This window comes from the organism of the source record quoted next, unplaced genomic scaffold (genome assembly GCF_019419815.1).
Source record: "Pyrus x bretschneideri cultivar Hongxiangsu unplaced genomic scaffold, Pyrus_bretschneideri_v1 Contig18, whole genome shotgun sequence".
In the NCBI taxonomy this organism is placed as follows: domain Eukaryota; kingdom Viridiplantae; phylum Streptophyta; class Magnoliopsida; order Rosales; family Rosaceae; genus Pyrus; species Pyrus x bretschneideri.
The window spans coordinates 3,791,585-3,818,469 of NW_025999479.1; the positions used below are offsets into that span (position 1 = coordinate 3,791,585).

Consider the following 26,885-nt stretch of genomic DNA (forward strand, 5'->3'; position numbering starts at 1 on the left):
ATGCGACATGAACTGATTCAGGGGTGCTGATACAACTCATAGAGTTTCTAAATACATTAAGCTGCGCTGCCGTTCACGACGAAATGATCTTTTGCTTAAAAAGTTTGTAAAACATCTTTCGACAGTTCGATTTGTTTGGTTGTCGAATTTCTGTTTTCTTTTCTAATCCTGTGTGTAGTTTGTCACTTCCGGCTTGGCCTGTGGTCGTAGCCTTTTAGCTTATGCAGTGGTCAACCTTCCTACAGGCACGCACCGGCCAGAATTAATCTATCGATCTCTGTATAATCTCAGAAAAAAAATTGAAGTGTTTTTCAACTTGACGCAGCATACACTAAGGGAAAATGGAGCATTCAGCATAGAGTCACGAAGCAATACATTTGTTCATGAACAAATATATAAATAAATGAACTGAGGACTTATCACAACTTTAGGAATTCTTTTAAGGAAGGGATCTCCAATTTTTTATAAAAATGGGATTATTTGTCGGGTCCACACTAAACTTTAATGATTCGAACAGTATATTTTTCAAGTTGCACCTCATAGCAAAATATTAGTCAAATCGAAAATGTTTAAGACATCTAATTGGGTTCAAAAAAATTAACGAATATTTTGTTGTATAAAAAATAATGAAATTTTATCTTGATAATTAAATAAGCAAATAGTTTCGAATTGAATTAAATTTTTGCAAAAATGATCTATGAATCGAGACTTACAAAATAAACAGTTCGGATTGTTGAAGTTCAATGTAGAGTAAACCCCATACCTAATCTCTATTTTTTGAAAAAAAAATGAAGATCCCTTTTAAAGGGCCTGCACCAACTTTATGCATCTAAGAGCCGGAGAACTACTGCATCTCCCACCCTTCCTAGATCTTTTATCACAACTTTATACATGTAAGAGCTGGAGAATTACTGCATCTCCAACCCTTCCTATATCTTTTACATATATCACCAATAAAAATCCCCAGCCCCATAACTGGTACGAATCATTTTACCTAGTAAAATTCACGTAATTTTCGTCAATGAACCGCCAGTCACAACAATCCTCACATGCAGTCTTACCTGCACGTGGAGAGCCAAACATATAGATAGAGAGAAACGAAACACATTGGTGCATGCGAGGCTATAATACCGTGTTAGACAACCTTCAAGCTTTTACGCAATGAGCCGACAATATATATCCAACTTGAGAACAAACTCATATAATTACAGATAATATTATAATTAATTCTTTATTATTATTAAAGAATCAATCCATTCATAGTAAGATAAGAAATGATAGTAAAAAAGGAATTAGTGATTGTTAATCTTCTACTTTTAGCTCAGATGCTGTTGGGAGATGAATACTATAAATAATGCCGACTTCAGGAATAGTAAGCCGAAAGTGTGTCAACTGTGAACTGGGATACATATCCACAATTTTCAACGTGCTCCACTATTGACGATCTGGAATTTTTTTGAGATTTACTGTTTTGGATTGGATAAGGATTGAGGACCACTAAAGTGATTATTTATGAGTCGCCCATTTGTTCAAAACTTCAACTTTCTGAATTAGTATCTATTCTCTTATTTTCTTTATCATCCAAACCACATGCGATGCACACACTACATTTTTACATTAATATATTGTACGTCTCAGTTAAATTGTTGAATCAAACATGATTAGATAAAGTTTCGAATGTAAGCTAACTAGTTTTATATTTGATTCATTTAAACACAATGATAAGGCTAAGAAAATAAATTGAGATCAAATTCGTTATTCAATAGATTCAATATGATATTACATTTATAAGTAAAGAAAAATATTATTAAAATGTAGTATTAAGCGACTAAAATGACTTACTTGTAGTTCATGAAGTGGAGAAAAGGCTATCAAAACTTGTTTCAATATGCAATAAGCCGAGAAGGATTCCACCATTATTTTGACTTATCTTCGCAACCTTTCTGGATTAGTCCAATCAGTGACCATTCCAGTCAACCTCCAATTGAGTGTATATATATTTAAATCCTGCAGTTTCCATAAATTCAGGAGAAGAGCTGTTTTTTTTTTTTTTTTCATTTTTTTGGGTAGAAACGGAATGAATCATTTCACATCCATTGTTTCTTTCTACTAAATCTCTGTACATGCATATGATGCAGCCCACGAGTTTAAAAAGCACCCCACCCCCCACACAACTGAACCAATTACCCACCTGCCTACCAGTGACTAGTGCCTGGAGAATTCTCAATGTCTCCTCTCTTTTCACTTCTTCATCCTACTCATAATAACCGGGGCCACAGCGCAAATCCGCCCTGGTTATTACTCGGGAACCTGCCCGAAAGCCGAATCCATTGTCCAAGATGTCATGAAGGCAGCTCTGATCCGAGAGCCACGGAGTCTTGCCTCGGTCATGCGCTTACAGTTTCATGATTGCTTTGTCAATGTAAGTGGACCATAAATCACAACATTATTTGCTTTCTAATTGATTAGTCCTAATAGTTCGTTGTTAATGATGAATTAATTAACTTGGTATTATATCTCTATATTAGGGTTGTGATGCTTCATTGTTGCTTGACGACACACCAACCATGCTAGGAGAAAAACTAGCCCTTGCAAACATTAATTCACTGAGATCTTACGAGGTTATTGACAAAGCGAAAGAAGCCTTGGAGAAGGTGTGTCCAGGAGTTGTTTCTTGCGCAGACATTATAATCATGGCATCTAGAGATGCTGTTGCTCTGGTAATAAACTTTCTTATTATCTCCTATATACATAAACTTATTTTAAGTCCAACGTAAGTTTTAAGGTCCATTTGATTAGCTTTATCAACAATTGAAAATTTAATGCTACTTTGTTTGAGTTTTCAAAAGTTTACTTTTAGTTTTCAGTTACTAAAAACTGATAACTGAAGTAAAATGATTGCCAAACATGCCTCAGATTTTCACACACAGTGTTGGACTGGACTACAGTTAGTATCGTCTAATCCATATTGACCTCCGATGTCATGTACCAAGCGAACGATGAGAATCTTAACTATGATTGAAAGAAGTATAATTCTGATCTTATGTAACATGATTATGTAATTATTAGACAGGGGGGCCTTGTTGGGAAGTGAAGTTAGGAAGGTTGGATAGCTTAACAGCAAGCCAAGAAGCCTCAGACAACATTATGCCAAGTCCAAGATCCAATGCGACATTCCTCATTGACCTGTTTGCCAAATTTAATCTCTCTGTTAAAGACCTCGTTGCGCTTTCGGGTTCACACTCCATCGGCAAAGCTCGGTGCTTTTCCATCATGTTTCGGCTATACAACCAATCTGGCAGTGGCCGGCCAGACCCTGCCATTGAACCAAAGTTTAGACAAAAGCTAGACAAGCTTTGCCCACTAGACGTGGACCAAAACGTTACAGGTGACCTAGATGCTACGCCTGTAGAGTTTGATAACCAGTACTTCAAGGACTTGGTTGCCAGGAGAGGTTTTCTCAACTCGGATCAAACGCTTTTCACGTTTCCGGAAACGAGGGGATTTGTGAAGCAGTTCAACATCGATGAAGGAGAATTTTTCAAGGCATTTGTGGATGGGATGATAAAGATGGGTGACTTGAAGGTGGATCAGCCTGGGGAAGTAAGAAAGAATTGCAGGGTGGTTAATAGTCGTTCTTCTAATTTTCCCAATGAATTCTAGCTAGGGTTCTTGAGGAGATTGGACAGTCAGAAAACAAATAACATTATCATATATATGATCAATAATGCATCAATGTTGTAGAAAACTTTATGCTCCATCGAGGACATATCGTTGTCCTAGACTTTATAAAAAGAACTCAAAGTTAATTAAACAATTCCAACCAAAGTCTCACATGTGTTCCATATAATATATATTAACAAGGCAATCCTTTTTCGTATATCACACGATGAAGAATTTATCAAAACTAATCGACATTCGCCTATAACTCACAGATCGCTTTCTCACCAACAGAAATCAAATGGAATATTGCTGGATACATTAACAAAAAGGTTAAAAGCAATTACCACAAGACAAAGAAAGCCAAAAAGCTCGAAAAATTATAATGATGATATAAGTAGGACAAGGATACAGCTGACAAGTAAAAAAATCCAGGAACAAGAACTCATCCAACATAATTTCCACGACCTTCCTGTCGTTCTATCAAGACTCAACGCCATATAAACACTAACCGCCATTTCTGTGAAGTCTCTCAAAATCCAACCCTCACGCTCATTAAATAAATACTCCAAAACTTTAATTTGTAAATTAGGGTTTCAATAAAAAGTCTTCCAAAACCGTTTAATGTAACTTCGGTTCCGTTCGGTTTTCAAACCATGGAAATTGAAACTGAACCAAATAACTTCAGTTCAGTTCGATTTTTTCCAGTTACGATTCAGCTTTCGGTTCGATTTTTTGATTTTTGGTTTTTCGAACCGACCTCTACATGAGGCTCTTCTTTCTTGTATTTTGTCTGAAACAACTGCAAGATGTGAATAATTCAAACCTAAATAGTCTTAATAATGATATCCATTCCTATCATCATTGGTATCATTTGAAGATTAAATTTGCACAATTCTAATTAAATTTCATAGTATTGTTGACCCTAAAAGCTACACAATTTACGTGGTGCATAGGTCGAGTACAAAAAGTTTGCTACGTTCTTCTGTGTCCTTGAATATTGATGCGGCCATGCCAATTTCGCTCTAAGCTCCACAGACTAATACCTCTAAGTATGGTGGTATGATAAAATAAGCTTCTGACTTCTGAATCAACAGACCTCAGTCGTGGAAGGGACTACACATGACCTGAGTCCTAAAACCTAAAGACAAGATTATGCAGATCACTGTTAAGTTATGGATCCTCTGCACCTAGGTTCGGCAACTTCAACTATATTTTTGAAAGTATAAGTGCACAAAATTTGTATCAAACTGTAGGAGCAAACTATACGGTGAAAGTGGTTCGACTGCCTGAATGTCACTTGAGAATATACAGTCATATAGAACACTTCACTTTGCCAAGAAAGCTAATGAAGCTACCTCATTCAACGAAAGAATCCAAGACTCTTCGACAGCTGAGACTTAAGAAAGATAATCAGTAGAAAAAAAAAAAAAAGAAAACTTGATGTTTAACCAAGCTGTTAAGACTCATAAATTGAACTGATGCCACAACTCTAGTGTTGTTTAACCAAAGAGTCATCTACGCTAGTTGCCTATGGAAAACTTTGTTTAACCAAACTGTAATCGTCTGTTGGTCGTCCGCATATATATCAACCCAAATTTGTTTAACCAAAATGTATTTGTACTGACAAATAGTAGAGCAGTTAGTATTTTTCTCAAAGTGTGAGAGGTTTTGTGGAGAGCGTTGTGTGTTTAATGAGTTCAAGGTCATTTCAACATTGCAAATCCTCTTGTATATATACAAATGAATTCCTTGATGGCCAAGCCTACCGGGTAGCAAAATTCTACCAGGACTATGATTCATAGTAAATATCTAGATGCATTTAGCATTATCTTGACAAGTCCTTCGTTTGGTGAAACTCTACCCCTATCAAGTCTCATCCTTCGACTTGAACTAGGACTCTTAACTTAGTACCCTTATGTGTTTAATTCATACCTTATCCAATCAGCCAACAATTTTGACCCTTAGAATAATTCAATTAGAATCTTATCGAAATCATCTTGATCCTTCAAAAGTCCTACTTCATTAAGGACTCAACCGAAACGTAATCTAATCCTGAATTTCCAACGATCCTGCTTCTCCTAGGATTCGGTCAAACCACTAGCATTTGACTTTTGGGACGAGTTCTTCATCACCTGGGATGAACAGTTCAGTAATGGGCCGAGTCTTGCATCCTTCTTACCAAGTTTATTCATTCTCCGTCCAGAATGTCGTTGTTTGTATATTAAGGTACTTGAAGTCTTCTCTTGAAAATGAAATAAAATTACCAAGAATGATAGTTTGAATGGTAAAGGTTAATACATATGCATATTGAACTGGATCAATTGAATAAAGGTGGTCTGGTCATTTCATTTTTTAGGAAGAATCTTGTTATTTGGCAAAGCAAAATGAAAAAAGTTGGCTATATGAGAAACTTAATGAGATATTTGGTTTTCAAACAGGGATTTAATGAAGTTGTATTGTGACAATATAGTGGCATGCAATATTGCTCATAATCTAGCTCAACATTAAAAGTTATTGAAGTCCCACATATGAAGTCCGAATATCAACTAGGAGATTTACTTGCTAAAAGTAGTATCGAGCCAAGCATTTCACAGCTTACTTGTCAAGTTGACCATGACTGATATCTATTCACCAAGTTGTGAGAGAATGTTATGATAGTTGCGTGATTGATTTGTATTGATTTACTTTCTTTTATAGTATTCTATAATTAGTAAGATTCCTAATTAGTTATATTAGGTCTCTCTCTCTCTCTCTCTCTCTCTCTCTCGCTGCACGTGTGATTGTTATATATACCTCCAAATAATATAATCAGAAAGTTGTATCATGACATATTCCCAACCATTCATATCATCGTGAACAAAATAATGGTGGGAAATATTTGAGTTGTAATTTCAAAGGTTCAAACTTACCTAAGAAGGTATAATTCCCCTAAATGGTATACTGATAAAAATAAAAATAAAACTGTATTTTCTTGGTCGGTTTAAAAGGCTATTCTCGAGCCACTAGGTTTTATTCTCACCAATCACCAAAAACAATAAATTTGCAATTCGAATTTCAAACAGTAGTCTCTTTGGTTGGACTAGCATTTGGATGACTATTAGGTTCTACTTTAAATAAATTTAAACTAAGTTGTGAAATTTAAACTAAATTGTATCACCACATTTGGAGTCAAATATAACGTTATACTAACTTCTAATTTTTTATTTTTTTTATAGTTGGAGATAGCGTAATCTCTGTTTCTTGTGTTTGATGCTCTGAGCTGGTGAATCTGTTTGACTGTGGCCACTGGCAGGGTAAAAACCCCATAGCCCTTCCGAACTCGGAAGAAGTGGATAATCGTGACTTGCCACTAGTTGTCCCCCTTTTGGAGAAAAAAAAAAACACCGACACTAGGAAATAACGTTTCACATACACTTTATCTAGACATGTTTTATACGGTTCTTTTTCACCACACATATTTAATTATGGCTTTTAATTTCTTTCGATTTGTTCAATCAAATGACTAATTTAAAGTAAGGTGTCCAGAAAGAGAAAAACAGTGGGCGTTTAATTATTTCCCTTTTTCCATACATGCAAATGAGGCATCCAACAAGTTTATAAAGCCCCATGTGCAATTCTAATTTGAACCAATTTATACACAAATCTGCCTACTAGAGAGGATTGTCCGAAAACTTCAATGACTTCCCTCTTTTCTCTCTTCCTCCTACAGTACATAATAATCGGGGCCGCCGTGCAACTCCGACCTCATTATTACTCCGAAACATGCCCGCAGGCTGAATCTGTGGTTCGAGATGTCATGAAGGAGGCTCTGATCAGAGAGCCCCGGAGCCTTGCTTCTGTCATGCGCTTCCAATTCCATGATTGCTTTGTCAATGTAAGCAAAAACTAAATACACAAATACTATATTCCCTTTTGATCGATTTAACATTCATATAATATAGGGTTGTGATGCATCTATGTTACTTGACGACACACCAACCATCCTTGGAGAAAAACTAGCCCTTGCAAACATAAATTCATTGAGATCTTACGAGGTTGTTGATGAAGCAAAAGAAGCCGTAGAGAAGGTCTGTCCAGGAGTTGTTTCTTGTGCAGACATCATAATCATGGCCTCTAGAGATGCTGTTGCCCTGGTATTGCACTCTCTTCTATTTACACAAATCAAAATACTACTAATTGCTCGATTTAATAAATTTCTCTTCACAATGTTAGAAGATGTCTCAATCAAATCCCGCTTGTATAATCGACAATCTATAAAGATGTAATGACATAATTTGTGTTAAACAGACTGGAGGGCCTGATTGGGAAGTGAAGTTAGGAAGATTGGATAGCTTATCAGCTAGCCAGGAAGCCTCAGACAACGTTATGCCAAGTCCAAGAGCCAATGCAACCTTCCTCATTGACCTTTTTGCCAAATTTAATCTTTCGGCTGAAGATCTTGTTGCCCTTTCTGGGTCTCATTCCATTGGCCAAGCTCGGTGTTTCTCAATCATGTTTCGGCTATACAACCAATCCAACACTGGCCAGCCAGACCCCTCCATTGAACCAAAGTTTGCAGAAAAGCTAAACAAGCTTTGCCCTTTAAACGTGGACCAGAACGTCACCGGAGACCTAGATGCTACGCCTGTAGTGTTCGACAACCAGTACTTCAAGGACTTGGTTTCTGGGAGAGGGTTTCTCAATTCGGATCAAACGCTTTTCACATTTTCGGAAACGAAGGGATTTGTGGAGCAGTTTAGCAGTGACCAAGAAGAGTTTTTCAGGCATTTGTTGAGGGGATGATAAAGATGGGAGATTTACAGGTTGAGCAGGCTGGGGAGGTGAGAACAAATTGCCGGGTGGTTAATAGTCATCATCCTGCGATTGCCAACACATGCAAGAGAATTGAAGGAATCATAACGTTTGTATAAAGACATGAACAAATGAGACAAGTGTTTGTTTAAATGCCTTCAATGAATTAAATTTTGGGGTAAAGTACAAAAAAGTACCTCAACTATTGATGTCACAACACTTTCATACCTCATCTTTTAAAATTGACAATGTCATACCTCATCTTACGAATTTGTGCTAACGTTATACGTTCTGTTAGCTTGGCGTCAATTTCTCAATTAAATGCTGATGTGGCTTGATCCAGGGACCCATTTTCTATTAAAAAATAAATAAAATATTCTTAAAAACTAAAAAAAAAAATCATGTAATAATTTTTAAATATTAAAACAACAGTTAGAAAAAATGCAACCCAGAAAGAAGAAAAACAGGAAGAAGAAAAGGAAAAAAGAAAAAAAAAAAACCAAACCAAAGCAATTCCTCCCCCCCCCCCAAACAAAAAAAAACCCAACCCCTACAACTCAGAAAGAAGGAGGAAAAAAAAAAAAAAAAAAACCCGAACCAAACCCAGTTCCTCCCCCCCCCCAAACAAAAAAAAAAAAAAAAAAAAAAAAAAAAAAAAAACCAACCCCCTACAACCCCGAAAGAAGAAGGAGGAAAAAAAAAAACCCCGAACCAAACTCAGTTCCCACCACACCCCCCCCCCAACCAAAAAACCCAAACCCTGCCAACCCCAAATCCACCACTCCTACCCCATCACGAAGGTTTTCCAATTCCACCTCAACGGGATCTGGGTTTTTTTTTTTTTGGGTTGTAAGTAGTGGGTGCAGGTTTAGGGAAGACGGGAGAGGGGAAGAACGGAAGGGGGGTCGGAGAAAATCGCGAGTTTTTTTTTTTGGGGGGGGGGGGTGGGAGGGGGGAAGGAAGATAAATTGGTTTTTTTTTTTTTTTTTCTTCTTTTTCTGGGTTGCTGGAAGGGCTGGAATGGGAAAGAAGATGAAGATGGGGGAGAAGAAAGAGAAAAGGGGGGGGTGTTAGGGAAAGGGGACGTGAGGGTTTTTTTATTTATATATATATATATATATTTTTTTTTACTTGTCTTTATTATTTTAATATTTAAAAATTATTAAATGATTTTTGTTTTAGTTTTTAATAATATTTTATTAATTTGTTTAATAGAAGTCAGCATTTAACTGAGAAATTCATGTCAAGCTAACGGAAGGTATAACATTGGCACAAATTCGTAAGATGAGGTATGTCATTGTCAATTTTAAAAGATGAGGTATGAAAGTGTCGTAACACCAATAGTTGAGGTAGTTTTTTGTACTTTACCCTAAATTTTGATATTTCGTCTTTCCCATAAGGACATTGTTTTCTCATAAGCACATTGTTCCATTGTTCCACTTTTTTACTTCAATTTTTTTTTTTAAGCAAAACGATAGCATTTTATTGATAATTAAGAAGAAATATCATCAACAAGAATATCCTGGGGACAAGGATTGTCTGCCCTCCCACTTCCGATGCCCTCTTATTTTGTGTGGTCACGGTTAAGCCACGTCAATATTTTATATTTTTTTTCCTAGAGATAATATGACAAAAATGAATAGTAATATAAAATGTTAACGTGGCTTAACCTTGACTACACAAACAGGAGGGCACGGGAGGGCAGACAATCCTTGTTCATATCCTGGATAAATTACGGAAGTTGGTCAAACCAAGTACAATTTAAATTGATAATAAAATCCATCTTGGCTAGTCTATGAGCCACACCATTATCACCCTGACGGATTTGAACAAATTTAGCATGAGCCAAATCAGCTAAGATGCGAGGTCGGGAGGAGTTTTCAATCATGCTCTCGGTCATGGTCTCCACGATCAGCAAATATGGCAGCAGATTTTGTCGCGAGGAACTTGTCTCCGGAGATGTGCAACTCAGGCTGGGTGGTGACACCTTCATCTTCGCTTGTGGGTATTCTAAACAAAGATGGTCTTCCATGTCCTCCGTAGGGGGTGTTTTGTTGTGGTATCTGGGAAGACACTGAGAACCTTTGTGGCGGCGTTTGATGTTTCCCGTTCTTCCTTGTTCTTGTTTCTGGGTGTGTTGGGCACCCTTTTGTTTGTTTCTTGGCCTTGGGCCTTGCTGGTTCTATGAAGTACTTTCTACCAAAAAAAAAATAAAAAAAATCAGCTAAGACGCTTTGAAAAGAGTCATTCCTCTTTATGAGATGACGTGACATCAAATCACTATACAAATGTCATAATCTAAACTTCTGGGGTTGTATTTAATTGAGAATTTGGGGAATTTTATTCTTTTAATAAATTTAGGGTATTCAATCACGATTTTAAGTGATTGTCTGAAATTCAACGTGTATTTAATCAGAATTTTAAGATAGTTTATTAAAATCTTTTAGAAATTTGAGTGTATTCAATTAGGATTTTAAAAAAGTTTATAGTATTCCATCTGCATTCAATTAGGAATTTATTTTTTAAAAGTTGAGGAATTTGAGAGAACAAAGAGATTTCGTGGTGTATTTTAAGCATTAAAAAATCTCATCTCTCCCTCTAAAATTTCAAGAGAATTGAATAAAAAAATTCATAGAATCTCTAAAAAATGAATTAAATTCCATGGATTTATAAATCCATTAAAATCAAAATTGAATACATCCGGTCTCTTAAAAAGTATCATTTAATTTGAGACCGTTTCATCTGATTTTGAAACCGTTTGGTCAACTCTTCCTCTGTATTATGTCTAAACATCATCTCTAGAAAATTTCATTTAATTTTGAGATAGTTTCATTTGATTTTGAAACCACTTTGTCAAACAAGTTGACGATAGTAAACATTCTTTAGATTAAATGATTTTTTATAAAAACGACCTTAGCGTCATGATAAAGAACGATTCAAACTATGACAGTTGAGAGGTCTTAAGTTCGATTCTCATTAAAGGCAAATTTAAACCACATTATTGATAACTCATTGTAAAGCTAAGCCCACCTCCCTCTCCTTAGTGTAGATAATATCGTTTGTTCAAAAAAAAAAATATTGATACGTTGCCAAATAAGAACAAATGGCTTCAATAGTCCTGGACTACTAAAAAGATAGGAGAAATGAGCAGCGAAGCTGAGAAACTTTTCTTCAATCTTCACCTTATATTTCACGGACTAGTCCCAAACTAAAAAGTATTGAAGACAACCCCATTTTTTCTTCATTGTGCAGAAAGCAACATTTTTCACATATTCCTTGCTTGACCTTTTATTTTGGTGAATTCCATGTGCCAAGATATCACCATACCATATCAATACTCCCACATAACAGACGCAAAATAACACTATACCATAACACAATTAAGGGCCAACCCCCTTTCCTAAACAGAAATTTTCTTCTCGGCCACTTCTTATTTTTCAAAAATCAACGGCGGCCAAAGAGACCGATACTCTACATGGTAATGCAGCTACGGGTTCCCCACTTCGATCAGCTAAAAAAATGAACAAGGAGCATATGCTATCTAACGTTACAGTCATCTCATCTCATGCATACAGAGAATAATAACCAAGAGAGATTGCACAATAGAGGACAACTGAGAAACACCGAGAGAGACAATCAAACATGAATACCGCAACAAAATTGGAAATGTCAAACCACTTCAACATGTTCGACATCCATCGTAAACAACCTAAAATACCTTAAACCATCTATGATGCCCCTCCGCTCTTAACTCATTGATAAAAACCTCACATGCTCCAGCGATCTAAACAGTAACAGATGGCTTAGAAGCACTAGAGAGTCTTGATCTCCTCTTGGCTAAGCTCTCACTACAGCGCTCTCGCTGCTCCTTCGACCTTGAAGCATGGAGCTTTCGGTACTCTGCTACCTCTGACTTTGCCTTTGCCAGTCTCTGAATTTTGGGAGCTTTGCTCGTCTCCTTGCCGGCAAACCATAAAAAATTGCCGGCAAACCATAAAAAAATTAGAGAGCACTTAAAAATAAAATAGTGGCTCGTATCGAACTAATATTAAATATGAAATTTATATTGACTGCCTAGGTAGCAGAATTCTCTCCAAGTTACTTTAGTTCTGTTGAGTGGAACCAAATTTATAAACAGACAAAAAACCGACCCACCTTTTTTGTTTGTGAATGTTCTGCGGTAAGTGTTGACATACTTCCTCACATCATCTTCCTTGGTGAGGTTAAATAACTTTCGGATCTTTGATGCCCTCTTTGGACCTCTCATTCTTGGCTTTTCAACATCAGTCAGTCCAGGGAGGTCTGAGTCACCTTTTTTAACAATGACGATGCATCCACGAACAGATTTCCTTCTTCCTTCCCCATTCCTCCTTCCATACCCACAGGAGCATGGGGTTCCTAAGCAAACAAAATACATCAATCAGTTACATTGCCCAAAAGTTGAAACCAAGAGGTCTACAAATTAGCAATATAGAGGAAACAACCGGAATTCTCAATCAACTGCCCCCATCTCGCTAATCATCTCCCTCTCTCTATCACAGACAAATTGGTAGATTATAAAATAACATACCTCCATGGAGCAAAAGGCGAACACGGCCTGTGGTTAACACTCCTTGCTTCATACGAAAGCCTTGCTTGTCACAGCCTCCCATAATTTTAAAAAGGAAAAAACAAACGTAATAAGTATGCTTTTGTAACATGAATAGAACTTGAGATCTTGCAAAAGAAACATAAAAAAATTTAAATTTGACTCCATTAAAGCTAATTACTTTTTTTTTTTTTTTTTTTAATTTAGCTTATTTACCCGTATATCGATGTGGGCTTTTTTTTTTATTTTTATGTTCAATAATTCATATATGTTCTTCTCTTTTGTTCTTGGTAAGTCATTGAATCCAAGTGAAAACATATACAACCACATAACCAATTTTGGTTGTTTTTTCCTTTTATAATACAATTCATTTTGGGTTTTTTTTTTTTTTTAACAAACGATTTTATCTACCTGAATGGAGTGTGGTGTGTTTAGTCTCGCAATAGGCTAGTAATTATGTGGTTCAAATTCGCCTTTGTCGAGAATCGACCCAAAGACCTCTCACATACAAGTAAAGAGAAATAACACTAGATCATAGTACTAAGCGATTATTTTGAGGTTTTAGGAAGAAAAAAAAATCATTTTTTTCCATTTATAAACAGAATTACGGGCTGAATTTGGTAGGAGAGAGAAGTTAGCTTTTAAAAAACAAGGGTAATATCGGAAAAAGAATAATGAGTTTCGTAAGGCATTAAGAACTTAGTTTTAAGTGCTAGTGGAGTTCATGTGGTTTGATGTGTGGAAAAGGTAAATTGGAGACGGTAAGGGGGGAAGAATGAAGATAGCTAGCATTCCTCAATTTGAAAATAGCAATGCTTATTGAAAAAGAGAAGTGATTTCTTACACATTTTTAAGTGATTTTTACACACATCTTTTAACTTTTCATACATCCTTTTTTTTTAACCATTGGATTGAATAAATCAAACAAAATCAGCAGTCATGATTAAACAGGAATATGTAAGAAGTTAAAAATGGTGTGTATATTTATCCTTTCCCTCAATAAACTGATCATTTAAGAATCCCTGATAATTAATGTATTTTTATAAAATCCATGATAAAAGTCTCACGTGCTCCATTAAAATCTATGTAGAATTCAATCAAATCCACTTGGATTATATAGAAGTCAAGTAAACTCCCTAAAAAATATATTCACTGATTAATTTGATACACCCCTCTAAGATTTTAAAAAATAAATTTCCACTTGGTATTAGAGAATCCAAAGGTTTATTGTGAAAGATCTGAAAATTTAGATAGTGAATGCAAATAATTAAACAAAATGTTGGTGCGGCCAATAATTAATTAAGCAGCTGATTCAATCAACGTTCTCCAATTTACCACGAGCAACTAACCATTGGACTTGCAATAGCGATGTAAGAATAAATGCTTATTGATGAACATATGATTTTGTCCACTCTACTATACATGTATGCTTACATCCAAGCCAACAGAATATCAAAATTTACAGTTTTGTTCTAATACAAACCATATCGCGGCGCATGGGGGAATTCAAAACACAGAACCTCAGGTGCAAGAATAAACGCTTTTAAACGTTAGGGCCACAAGTCGTTATGAAAATTTTGCAAATTACAAACCTAAGAAGCAACAGCCTACAATGGAAATGCCAGTTCACACCATTGACCTAGACAGCAAACTTCTAAGCAAAGTAAAATATACATCACTCTCTAAAGAGACAGTTTTGTGGAGCCAAAAATAATCAAGAGGCGACACGTGGATTTTTGGGCAAAAAGGACAAAATTACCCTTGAGGAGCACCGGAATTCCTACGCGTGAGCAGTGGACAAACATCCCACAATCAAGTCAAAAGTGCCCAAAATAGGTAACAAATTCAAAGTTATTTCATCCATCCTCATCCTATATTTTCCACAAGATAATTATTTCATAACCTTCAAAACATTCCATATAAATTGAGTCAATTGGCTAATTAATGGATTTATTCCTAATTAATCCATTAATTACCAATTAAATCACTCATTTCACACAAAAATACCCCAAAGGGCCGGCCACCTTTTCTCAAGAGAGGGACCGGCCATGCACTATATATTCAACCTCCTTTCCTCTAAAAACCTAGGTCTTGACTCTTGCTAAACATTCAAAAATTCTCCAAACACTTTTCTCTTAAAATTCTAACTTTGGCATCAGAGGTTCTACAGCCAAGCCACCCCCCCCCCCAAAAAAAAATCATCGTGCGCGAGTGTGGTTGTTGGCCTTGACCAAATGTGTTATTTGTTTTGTAGGAGCAATTTTATCCAAGATCAAGGAGGAAGATATTTGCATCCACAAATTGGTGCTTTCATTAAGAGTTGAAGTACACACACTCGTAGAAAACTCTCGCATAAAAGGTTTTTCTCTATTGTTTCTTGTCCATTTGTATATTTTTCGTACATTCTTATTATTAGAATTTTATATTTGCAAAGATTCTTTGATAAAACATAAAAGAGAAATACAATGGCTAGAAATTTAGAAAATTCCCCAAGTGAAAATTCCAATATTCAAGAAATGGGACCTCGGCTATTCACAAGGCTATATGTGATCATAGGTGGAGCGGCACCACCGCTACGGGGCTCCACCATGGTAACCACCGCGGTGGCCACCACAGCCACCACAGGCCAAGCCGTGCCATCTAAGTAAGCCTAAGCCATGCCATCTAAGGCCCACGGCACCAAAACCACAACCCAAGCCATGTCACTCCAAGCCCAAAGCGTTGCCAAGCTGAGCCCTAGCCTCGCACCCACATGCGCCACACGCCGAGCAATCCACTCTCATGGCCTAGCCTGCTCTCACAACCCCGTCTGCTCATGTGGCCTTCCAAGCAGCCCAAATCGATCCAAGATTAGTTCAACCATCCCAGCTTCAAATTTTCGGACCGACGATCGAACTGGGAGCATTTTCACCACATTTTTCTACGAATTTGACATTTCCTAACTCAAATGTTGTGCCCGGAGTCTACCACACTTCCATTGCTCAAGGAGATGCATTCCTTCCAAGCTATTCCAACCCAAATGGAGAAAAACACTTGTCTCAACAAGTCATAAAGTTGACGAGCACCCTCGCACAGCTGACGACCTTGGTGAACCAGCTCTTACAGCACATCGAGATGCAACGTGACCCAAACGAGGTGTCTCGAAGTAGGACAAGGGCAAATAAAGAACCTCTCCAGCAACGTCCCAGCAAGCAGCCACTCGACCAGCCACGAACCGAGCATTCGGGCAATTTACTCCCGATTGGGCCCTCGTGATAGCGCATACTCCCGTCTTAGTGCGTAAAGGAGCCTGCACTCTCGACTAGGCCCACGGACGAGTGTACATTCACGATTGAGGTCACACTCCGATAGTCAACATGAGCAACCTTCTAAGCAAAATGTTCATTGGCAGCTAAGCCCGCAATGAGTATCATTCACCTTATATCGGAGTAAGCAGCGCAACGAACGGAAAGAAGCAGTCACTTAATCTAGCTCAAGTTCAACCAACAGCCTACGAAGAACTTGCTTGCCTACTAGGAACACATCACACACACTGCATATACGGCATAGACGAGCCAAACACATAGAAGAGCAGCCTAAACCAGCAAGTCACGACTAGGGGCAGCCGAGAGCTCCGCTACCCCAACAAAGGAAAATTCAAGAAGAAGTAGAGAGATTCTTGGATTGCGCAATTTCCAACGTAACGAGGTCACCAACAAGGCACTACGACGGAACATAACCAACATAAGCAGGTCACCCTTCAGAGACCGATCGAGCGGGCAGAGCCTCCATACCAGTTCAGCATGCCACATTTCACATCTTTCAAAAGGGATGAAGACCCGGACAGACACTTAAAACACTACCGAAGCCCAATGATCCTTTATTGAAACAATAACGATCTCATGTGCAAGATATTCGCAACCACTCTACAAGGCGAGGCGCAAGATTAGCTCTACACCCTGCCGCCACAATCTATCCGGAGTTTTGACGAACTTTCTTTGGTTTTCACCAAAGAATATTCATGTTATCACTCAATCAAAAAGAAGTCCGACCATTTGTTCAACGTCAAGAAAAACCCAAAAAAGTTGCTTCATGACTATATGAAGAGGTTCAAAGCAGAGAAGGCAAGGATAGTCGGATGCAACAACTCGATAACTAGAGCAGCCTTCCAAAAAGGACTTCAAGCAGACGACCCGCTATTCAGAAAATTGATCATGAAAGAAGATCTAACTCTAGCAGACTCTTTCGCTCTGGTAGAGAAGCATGTACTTTGGGACAACGCTCGCCAATACACATTCAAGGACTTGAAGAAGTATCCGACATCACCTCTCTACTATCCAAACTGGAAGTTAAAGAGGACTTATTCACATGTTTGATGGTATCTGAAGCAGCAATAAGCTCTACCATCATACGAGAAGAGCTGGGGGCCCGACTACCTGTATTCCATAATTCAAAAGCTCTACTCGATGTTATCAGAAATTTAAAAGCTAACTTTAGTGATAGTTGTTGCAACCCCAAAGCTCAAGTTTTACCTTTAAACGCATGCAGCCATCCTCATGACGCATTATTCTGCCCAATCCAGACACGTAACGATAAAGGTGTAGACCCTGGTGGATGTAAAGTTTTCTGACAAACGCAACAATTCGGCCCAAAAGACACGCCAAAGGCAAACGAACACTGGAAAGACATACTCAGAAGCAAGTTTCGTCCTCGTCGCCCCAAAAGATTCTACATAGAAGCAACATGTACCGGCAGTTGAGCACTACCTCCTACTGCGTATCACACGGCCCTAGCCGACCTTTGCTCCATAATTTAACTCTAGAAGAGTCCAATACCGGCAATTAAGCATCTTCTGCTACGTGTAACATTGCCCCAGCTCCACAACTCCCTACCATGCATTCACAACGCAATAGAGCAGCCCAACAACGTCCCAAAGCTAGCCGAGCCCGCCCTAGCCGCGCCTACTCTACCCGATGGAGACTTCTAGCATTTGCATGTCAATGGCTCATCTGACTACAAAGGTTCGAGAGCAGGCGTAGTCCTTGTCACCCCAGACGATTTAATACTTGAACAGGCGATCACTCTAAACTTCAAAGTACCCAACAACAAAACAAAGTACGAAACCCTACTAGCAGGCCTCCGAATGGCAAAAGACTCGACGGCAGACAGCGCTCACGTGGATGCACTAGCCAGCCTAAGCTTTGCCCTCGACCACCAACTCAAACGCTTTATCTCGGAGGAATATCTAGACAAGCCAAGCATAAAGGCAAAGCCAGCATCCGAGGTTTCATAGGTTCGTACAACTCCAAACTGGCAAGATTCCATTGTAGACTACCTAGTCAATAGCATATTCCCCACGAAAAGATTGGAGTCTAGGAAGCTGCAAATCAAGGAAGCACGCTACTACATGTGGAACGGCATTCTCATCCGAAGATTCTACACCAGACCACATCTCCGCTGTCTAGTGCATCTCGATAACTTGAAGGTTCTAAGCTCAATCCACAAAGGCATTTATGGAAATCACTCCGAAGGTCGATCCTTAATACATAAGGCTCTTAATGCAAACTACTATTGGCCTACCATGTACCAAGATACTACGGAGTTAGTACAAAAGTGCAACCATTGCCAACGCTACAAGCCGATACCAGCACTACATACCAGCGAGCTATACCTGCATACGAGTCATTGGTCATTCATGCAGTGGGCAATCGACCTGGTAGGACTTATGCCGCCTGCTACTAGGGCAGAGGCATGATGATCGTGGCAACAGACTACTTCACCAAATGGGTAGAAGCAGAGCCCAAGATGACCACAACTTAAACGGACATAGAGCACTTCATATGGAGAAACATCATATGCCGATTTGGCATCCCTCAGTCCATCGTCACCAACAACTGCCCACAATTCATGGGCAAAGATATGGCGAAGTTCTTCCAAAAATATGGCATCAAGTAACATATGTCCATGCCGAGATATCCTTAAGGCAATAGGAGGGCCGAAACATCCAACAAGATGATCCTCAACTGCCTCAAGAAATCCATCACCAACAAGAAGGGAAAATGGATAGACGAACTCCCCGGATGTCTTTGGCATTTGGCTTAAAAGTAATCATTCATCCCAATGTCATCAAGCCTACCAGCAGCAGACCATCACCCGCATCGCAGCCTACCAGCAGCAACTCCTTTCCAGCTACAATAAAAATGCCAAGATTCGACAGTTCCAACATAAAGATCTAGTCCTAAGAAAAGCCTTCATCACTGCCCACAGAGAAGGCTCCAAAAAGATGGATCCCATATGGGAATGTCCGTACAAGATCAGCAAAATAGGCGGCAAGAGTAATTATACCCTCGCCACCATGAAACGACAAAAAGATCGAAAAGCAGTGGAGTGCCTACAATCTGAGGAAGTGCCATGTATGACCTCTCACTACATCAAAGCCCGAAGACTCAAGCAGCTCGACGGGCACCACCAAACAAGCCGAGGATTATCCAGTTGTTATGCAGTTCCTACCTTATAGCTAAGTTCTCATTCGTTTCACTCATTTTTCAATGAAGAATTCAGAAGTAATCACAACTTGGCTTGGTTGTATGCTTACAACTGATCACTCATGCACTTCAAAAGAAGACCATGCATTTTTTAGGGACCCATCGCATGAATTGCGCCTCTCGAGGGACCAACCATGCTCTCCATTGCGAGAGGGTAAACCAATTCCCCAACACCCACATGGGTCAGCTCTCAAAGACGGGAGGATAAACTCTACACTCCGAATATCTAGACGTGGATGAGCCTGGTTGTCTAATATAACTAGATGCACGATGGCTTGTGTCGGGATTCCTAGAAGTAGCCACAATGGTCTTTTTCAAGGCTTAGCTAACTGAAGGATTTTGGGTCTCTTGGCCTAATCTGTGGGGAATCGGGCCCTAGAGACGGAAGGGGCACATTACGCAGTACATCCGATGAACAGCTACACTGGAACCCTAAAGCTGCTACCGAGTGCACTAAGGTAGCCTACGGTTTCCAGAAAACTGCCTACGGCTTGCCTGTTGAGCAGTAAAGCCACGCTAGACTTATACAACCGCACATTCTTGTGAAAGGTTAAACAAGCTAACATGCATATATGAAGCTTTATCCACTGCAGACATGTTACGCAGTAGATAAGCTTTACCTCTGCCAAGTGCGGAACAACTTACACCAAGTCCTAAAGTGTTGTGATACTTGCTGCGCAACCTACGGAATTGGAGAAAGCCAAAGTTAACAGCCTAGTGGTTACGCGGACTGGTCTGCTTCTATAAGTAAGGCATCCGACTGCCAACCTTATGGCTAACAACTTTGCAAAGTTTTACACCAACACTTACGGCTGCATAGGCTATGCGGGCCTGTCTGCTTATAGAAAAATAGCACGTCTGCCACTGGTCTATAAAGTCTAAAGGTTAGGGCATGAATAAAAGAAGCGAAGATGAAGAAAAATGAAGTATGTTTATAAATAACTTGCAAAGGCCGAAGGAGTTCAAGAAAAACAAGAGCTACAACAAAAAACAAAGAAAATCCTAAAGGCTACCTAGAAGACTACACTTCAGCAGCTTAGACATCCCACGAATACTCGGTCACCACACTTTCAGCAATAGCAACGCTCTTAGCAGCGGAATCATTCAGTGCTTCACCCCCGGCTGCCCTAGCTTGGGTACCAATTTCTTCAACTACTTCACCAATGGAAACCTCAAAAGTATAAGCAAGCAAGTCTTCCAGAGAAATAGAAAAGGTCTTGAAACCTCGAGCCCATCATTCTCACCTTTCAGCTGCTCATTCTCCTCGAGCAGACCAACACGGATGCGCTGCAGCTCATCCACTTCCTTCTTCAAACTTTCGTTGATCTTTAGTACACCTTAAAGTTCCTACACTTGGGGTTCAAGTCTATCAACGATTCTCTTGAAGTGGATCACTTGATTATAAGCAGAAATCAACTCTTCATCCTTTGCATAAGCAACAAAACGAAGATCAAAAACTGCAAACTCGAGATCTTGAATCTGAGGTATGTAACATCCAATCTCCTTCTCTGCACTTTCAAACTTAACTTAGATCGCGTCAAGCCTAGTCTTCAAGTCAACGATCTCTTGGCGAGCGGTATCAAGCTGCAGAGAAGTGAGGACAGAAATATTAGACCCCTTCAAAGCAACGAGCTCAGAGTCCAACCTCTTTATCTCCTCAGTCAGGGAGTAAACTTCAGCTGCCATAGTCTTCACCACCTCCTTGGCAGCCTTGCTATATATGCATCTTAGCAAGCAAAGTAGTCCTTCTATATTGGGTCGTATGCTTCACAAAGGAACTTGGGCGAACAAACCTTTCTAACGCCATCAACAAACTTGGCACAAGTGTCCATGTCTTCAAGCAGATCTAGTTTCAAGAGCACATAGATCTTAGTAGCTTCCCCAGAAGCAGGCTTAGTGGATTTCTCACAATTGTCCACGCAAGCAATCTTCTCATTCCTAGCAGGCGAATCAGTCTCAGCAGCAGAGGGAGTGGGCCTTAGCACCACTTTAGCAACAGAGTCCACCTTATCACTCTTCATATTAACAAGCTTTTCCGAATGAGAACCGAACTTAACTCCCAACGAACGTCTTTGCACAGACTTTGGCACTGGGGGCATAACAATACCTCTACACTGAGTAATACTATCAGCAATCGAATTAGCCATTCTCAACATAGCAGGCACCATAGGCTCAGATTTAGCAGCTTATTTTTCTTCCCATTGGAAGAAGTCATGTCAATCATAGGCCTCTCGACAACAGGTGGACTTTCACGAACAGCGGAGGAAGCCTTCAGTTTTTTCTTAACCAACATCTCTTGAGCAGACGGGGAAGATCTTTGCTTTCCACCTTCATTCACAATAGGCTCCACGATAGCGATCAGACGAGCTAAAGTATCCGCCTTGATCCTCTTTACCTTCTCTCTCGGGAGCATCGCACATTTCTTCTGACGAAGAGAACTAAGCAGCCAACGTTATTCACGCTACTTAGCAAAGGAACTCAACCCATACTAGCTTTTTTCTCATTTTTTTCTCTTAAATCAGTAAGCAGGAGGCCTGCATGCCCAGCATTCCAGCAGCCCATGAGGCCCTCAACCTCCTTATCTCTTTCAATCGCCGACCTGGCCCCCGTCAGGTTTAAGAGCTCAAATGACATAAACCATGCATCTCGTCTAGCACTGCGCCTCATGCGCCTCAATCCGCGGCCCTAGCCTCGCAAGCTGCCCTTGGCTCTAGCCAAGCCGAGCAGCCCAAGTAATGGTCCCTGCCACAACACCTTCTCGACCTATGCCGAGCCGGCTCCTAGCCCCGCCAGCCAACGTGCAGCACCACCTTGACGGCTGCCCCACGACAGCACTATCCAAGAAGAAGACAAGGAAAATTAATTTTTTTCTTACCTCGTTGCAGCGTGGAGAAGACGAAGAAAGCAACGAAAGACAATCCTTTGCACAGGCAAGATGTAGAAGATTACTAGAGGAGGGGAACAAATATCCTCTAAGCTCTCTCTCTTGTAGGGTATAATAAATCGCTCTCCAAAGTTGATTTAATAACCCACTTAAGGTGGACTTAAATAGGTTTTGAGAGAAATTTATTTCCCTTTCCTATAATGATCTAATTTCCTATTAAAGAGAGAATCAACATCAAAATAGAAAACAATCCTATGTTTCCTAAAGCCAGAAGATCTCTACACCTGCTGCCCTTTCTTACGAGCAGCCCAACAGGTGTGGGGGCATTTGTGGAGCCAAAAATAATCAAGAGGCGACACGTGAATTTCTGGGAAAAAATGACAAAATTACCCTTTAGGAGCACCGGAATTCCTACGCGCGAGCAGTGAACAAACATCCCACAATTAAGTCAAAAGTGCCCAAAATAGGTAACAAGTTTAAAGTTATTTCATCCATCCTCATCCTATATTTTTTACAAGGTAATTATTTCATAACCTTCAAAACATTCCATATAAATTGAGTTAATTGGCTAATTAATGGATTTATTCCTAATTAATCCATTAATTACCAATTAAATCACCCATTTCACACAAAAATACCCCAAAGGGCCGGCCACCTTTTCTCAAGAGGGGGACCGGCCATGCACTATATATTCAACCTCATTTCCTCTAAAAACCTAGGTCTTGACTCTTACTAAACACTCAAAATTCCCCAAACACTTTTCTCTTAAAATTCTAACTTTGGCATCGGAGGTTCTTCGGCTAAAGCCGCCCCCCCCCCTAACCCCCCAAATTCATCGTGGGCGCGTGCTTGGCCTTGACCAAATGTTGTGCTTGGCCTTGACCAAATGTGTTATTTGTTTTGTAGGTGTAATTTTGTCCAAGATCAAAGAGGAAGAAATTTGCATCCACAAGTTTGATTCCCTAATATATCACATGAAAAAAAGGCCTTATCTCCAACTGCTTTTGGGAAATAGCATTTGGCCTGCCTGCAGCTGCAAAATGCAAAGCTGTATATATGATCCAAACCGAAAATTCTACAATGATCTTGTGTATAGGATACACCCAAGCATACTGGAAAATCCCGGTACGAACTTGCACTCATAACGCACAAACAAAATCACCACTTGTCTCTATATCATCTATGTCAGCATCGTCTAACTCATCAAGATCCATGCTCCCAAGTAAATGTCCGCCATATTTGGCGCCAGTCGCAGCAGCTTTTCTACCTTCTTGAATTATTGCCAATATTTCTTCATTGCTTTGGGATGATGATTCATAATTTTGGTCGTTGTTTGGGAGGCCATTTTCCTCCATGAATTCTACTGGTATGTTTTTTAGAAACCATGGATGCTGCTTTATTTCAGGGATGGTTATTCTCTGCATCAAATTCAACGATTGACAATCAACCACGCGTGTGTCTCGACGATTGTTACTAGAGAATCACAATAAAGGGTATAAAGTATAAGGGACTCAAAAAGTGACAAAAGGTTTATCTATCTTTCTAGGCATGATTGTGAGCCGCTTACTCACATCAACGATAGGCAATTAAACATGTGCACAACGATGGCTGTTCTCAGTGAATCAAAACAAAAGAGTATTAAAGTGTAAACAATCAAGAGTTACAGTAGGTTTTCTGTCTTTCTAGGCGGGGTTGTCCTACATCCACGACTGACAATTAACGAAATACATACCGTTGATTGTGAGTGCACGGAAAAATACCTTTTCAGGGTTAGCAGTGAAGATTCGAGAAAGGAGATGTCTGCATTCCACGGAAACACGTACATAGCCCGGAATTGAATAGTGGACACTAAGAATCCTCTGCAACAAGCCAGTGTCAAATTAAAATCGTTAGGCGACAACATCGACAGGCATAGGCAATAGGCAAAACAAAAACAGTACAAGTAGCACAAGGATATACGTATACCTGAAGTGTTTTTCTGAAATTTCTTGGATCTTCTGGATCTTCAAAGGGATAAGCACCAACAAGCATGACATACAAGGTAACCCCACATGACCAAACATCCGCAATCTGAGATTCTCAAAGGATAATGAGTGAGAAAACACGGATGTTAGTTATGTGACCAAATTGTTGGTCTAAAATGACAAGGACAAGACCAAAAACAGAACATGAAAACCGGTCTCAGAAAATCTTACCTTCCCATCATACTCTTTTCTTGACAGGACTTCCGGTGCAATGTATGCCGGTGTTCCAACAGTTGATTTCGGTTGGGAATGCAACACAGATGACTATAAGATACAGAAGGAAAGTAATTACTAAATGAAATTGAAATTCACCGTACGAATTGCAGTCAATTAACTAGTTAGTTGCCTTGGAATAACCAAAATCGCAAATTTTGAGACGCGGCGCCGAGCTTCCATCCAGAAGAGTGTTCTCCAATTTAAGATCTCTGTGGCAAATTTGCTGCAGTAAAAAAAAAAAATTATAGTATCATAAGGTCAAGAATTAAAATGTTTACAACGAACAAATCATATCATGATTTTGATGGGTTGAGGATTTTACCATTGAATGACAATAACTGACTCCTGATATCAGCTGCTGAAAAAAATATCTTGCCTGCAGAATGCAGAAACCCATGTCAAGAATCGGATAGCCGAACCAAAGAAAAAGGAAAATTCAAAACAACTACTAAGATTCTTAATCATTTGCAGCTGAAGGAAGAAAGAAAAAAGAAGAGAAAAGAAAAGAAGTCATGTATTAATTTGTTCCAAATTTTACCTCGTCCTCGCTGAATCGACCAGCATTGCATATTTTTTCAAAAAGTTCTCCTCCAGCTGCATATTCCATCACAATTGCTAAATCGTTTGGTGTTAACAGCACCTACGTAAATTAACACACACACACACAGTAGAATTACAAGTTATTGACGAATAAAACAAGCATGAATATTTGACTTTAAACCAAGTGGAATTAAAAGCTAACGACAAAAGGTAGTCTGATTGTTCTCTATCAAAAGTGCTCCTTTTTTTTCAAGTTGCACACCCCACTAACGTAACTTGCAATTAACCTTTTTTCTTTTCACTGCAGAGATTAATTCCAAAACCATTTCACAAACAAGAAATTAATATACCTCTTTAAATCTTATTATATTTGGATGCTTCAAGGACCTGTGGTTCATAATCTCCCTCTGTACATGCTCATCAATCTATATAAAAACACATAAACCCAGTTGGATAAAACACAAACCCAGTTGGAAAACAGAGAAAATGAAAGGTGTGGAAATTAAATAACTAATTACCTTCTGGCCTCTCTCAATGAACTTGATAGCAAAGAGCTCGCCACTCCATTTGTCCTTTACCAGCTTTGCAACCCCAAAATTCCCAGACCCAATATCCTTCACTATCTCATACCTTTCCATTCCTTTCTTCTTCTTCTTCTTCTTCTTCTTCTTCTCTCTCTCTCTCTCTCTCTCTCTCTAAACTCTCTCTTTCTTTCTCTGAAATTGTTTGCAAGTTATTTTCTCTGCTTACATGGGGTTTTTAATTCTGTAAGTTCTCTCTCTCTCTCTCTCTCTCTCTCTCCTGCTCCAGTGGACACTGTCTAAATACTCGTCGTCGTGGAGTTTACAAAAGAGACAAGAAGATCCGAAACTCCACGTGTCAATTACGGAGTAGTCGTTATCTCCAGCAGACATGAGCAAGTTATAACGGACCACTGCCTATGTATATGTTGGAATTGGTACTCGCGCTTACAACTCTACGACGTGTCGTGTTGAGAATGTTATTTGGCAGCTGTCGGTGCAAACTTGGCGGGTAAAAGGTTTTGGCTACTCCCATCAGCTGGAAAGTTCCTGGGGTTTACGAGGAGAGGATAAGTTAACGAGAGGGAGGCTTGTGGGACCAAAAGGTGACGTGGAAGGTGAAGTGGGAAAGGACAATGAGATTGATTATAGATTTTTGAGTATGCTTAAAATACGGTTTAGTATTCAAAGTATTATAATTTTTGGCAATCTAAAATATCATAATATAATTATTTGAAAATGTTTTTACTTTTAAATTTTAATTAATTGTGTTATGACACTTACTTGATCGTGTTCTCGAAACAATAAAAGTTCATTTTTTTTTTTGGACAAAGAGAGAACACTTTCATTGAAAACTCAGATAACTAATAAGCAAAAAGGAGATAAGAACATAGCAACCCAACACAGGATAACTGAAAAATAAAGGAAAATACAAAGGTGACTCACCCAAAGCTAAGACAGGGAGGAGAGCATAGCACAATCTGATAGCAAGGCTTAGGTCCAATGTGCTAACCACACCTATCCCAGCCACTGTAAATTAAAAGGGGCAGGGAAGGCCATCCTTTGATAAAATATGAACTAGAGAAGATGGGGATCTAATGACCCAAACATCAGTACGCATCCCTCTTTTACACT

The 26,885-nt window shown here is 39.2% G+C and overlaps 2 protein-coding genes and 2 pseudogenes across 2 annotated transcripts; 2 read left to right on the plus strand and 2 right to left on the minus strand.

The window, feature by feature from the left end:
• Window positions 1-2,069: 2,069 nt before the first annotated feature.
• LOC125476238 lies at window positions 2,070-3,836 on the plus strand (annotated as a pseudogene).
• Window positions 3,837-7,284: 3,448 nt separating this feature from the next.
• Window positions 7,285-8,663, plus strand: LOC103955654 (annotated as a pseudogene).
• A 3,428-nt stretch (window positions 8,664-12,091) lies between these two features.
• Window positions 12,092-13,908, minus strand: LOC103955661 (40S ribosomal protein S6-like). The gene is made up of 3 exons (XM_048581843.1): window positions 13,025-13,908; window positions 12,602-12,852; window positions 12,092-12,409 (listed from the first exon to the last, which is right to left on the minus strand). Exons 1-3 carry the CDS (start codon window positions 13,152-13,154, stop codon window positions 12,239-12,241), a joined length of 552 nt encoding a protein of 183 aa, XP_048437800.1. The 5' UTR covers window positions 13,155-13,908; the 3' UTR covers window positions 12,092-12,238.
• A 9,468-nt stretch (window positions 13,909-23,376) lies between these two features.
• On the minus strand, window positions 23,377-26,031 carry LOC125476214 (serine/threonine-protein kinase SAPK2-like). Its single transcript, XM_048582056.1, has 9 exons — window positions 25,749-26,031; window positions 25,581-25,655; window positions 25,229-25,330; window positions 25,013-25,066; window positions 24,821-24,913; window positions 24,646-24,738; window positions 24,416-24,520; window positions 24,211-24,309; window positions 23,377-23,868 (listed from the first exon to the last, which is right to left on the minus strand). The coding sequence occupies exons 1-9, from the start codon at window positions 25,866-25,868 to the stop codon at window positions 23,590-23,592; spliced, it is 1,020 nt and encodes a 339-aa protein (XP_048438013.1). The 5' UTR covers window positions 25,869-26,031; the 3' UTR covers window positions 23,377-23,589.
• Between the last annotated feature and the right edge of the window lie 854 nt (window positions 26,032-26,885).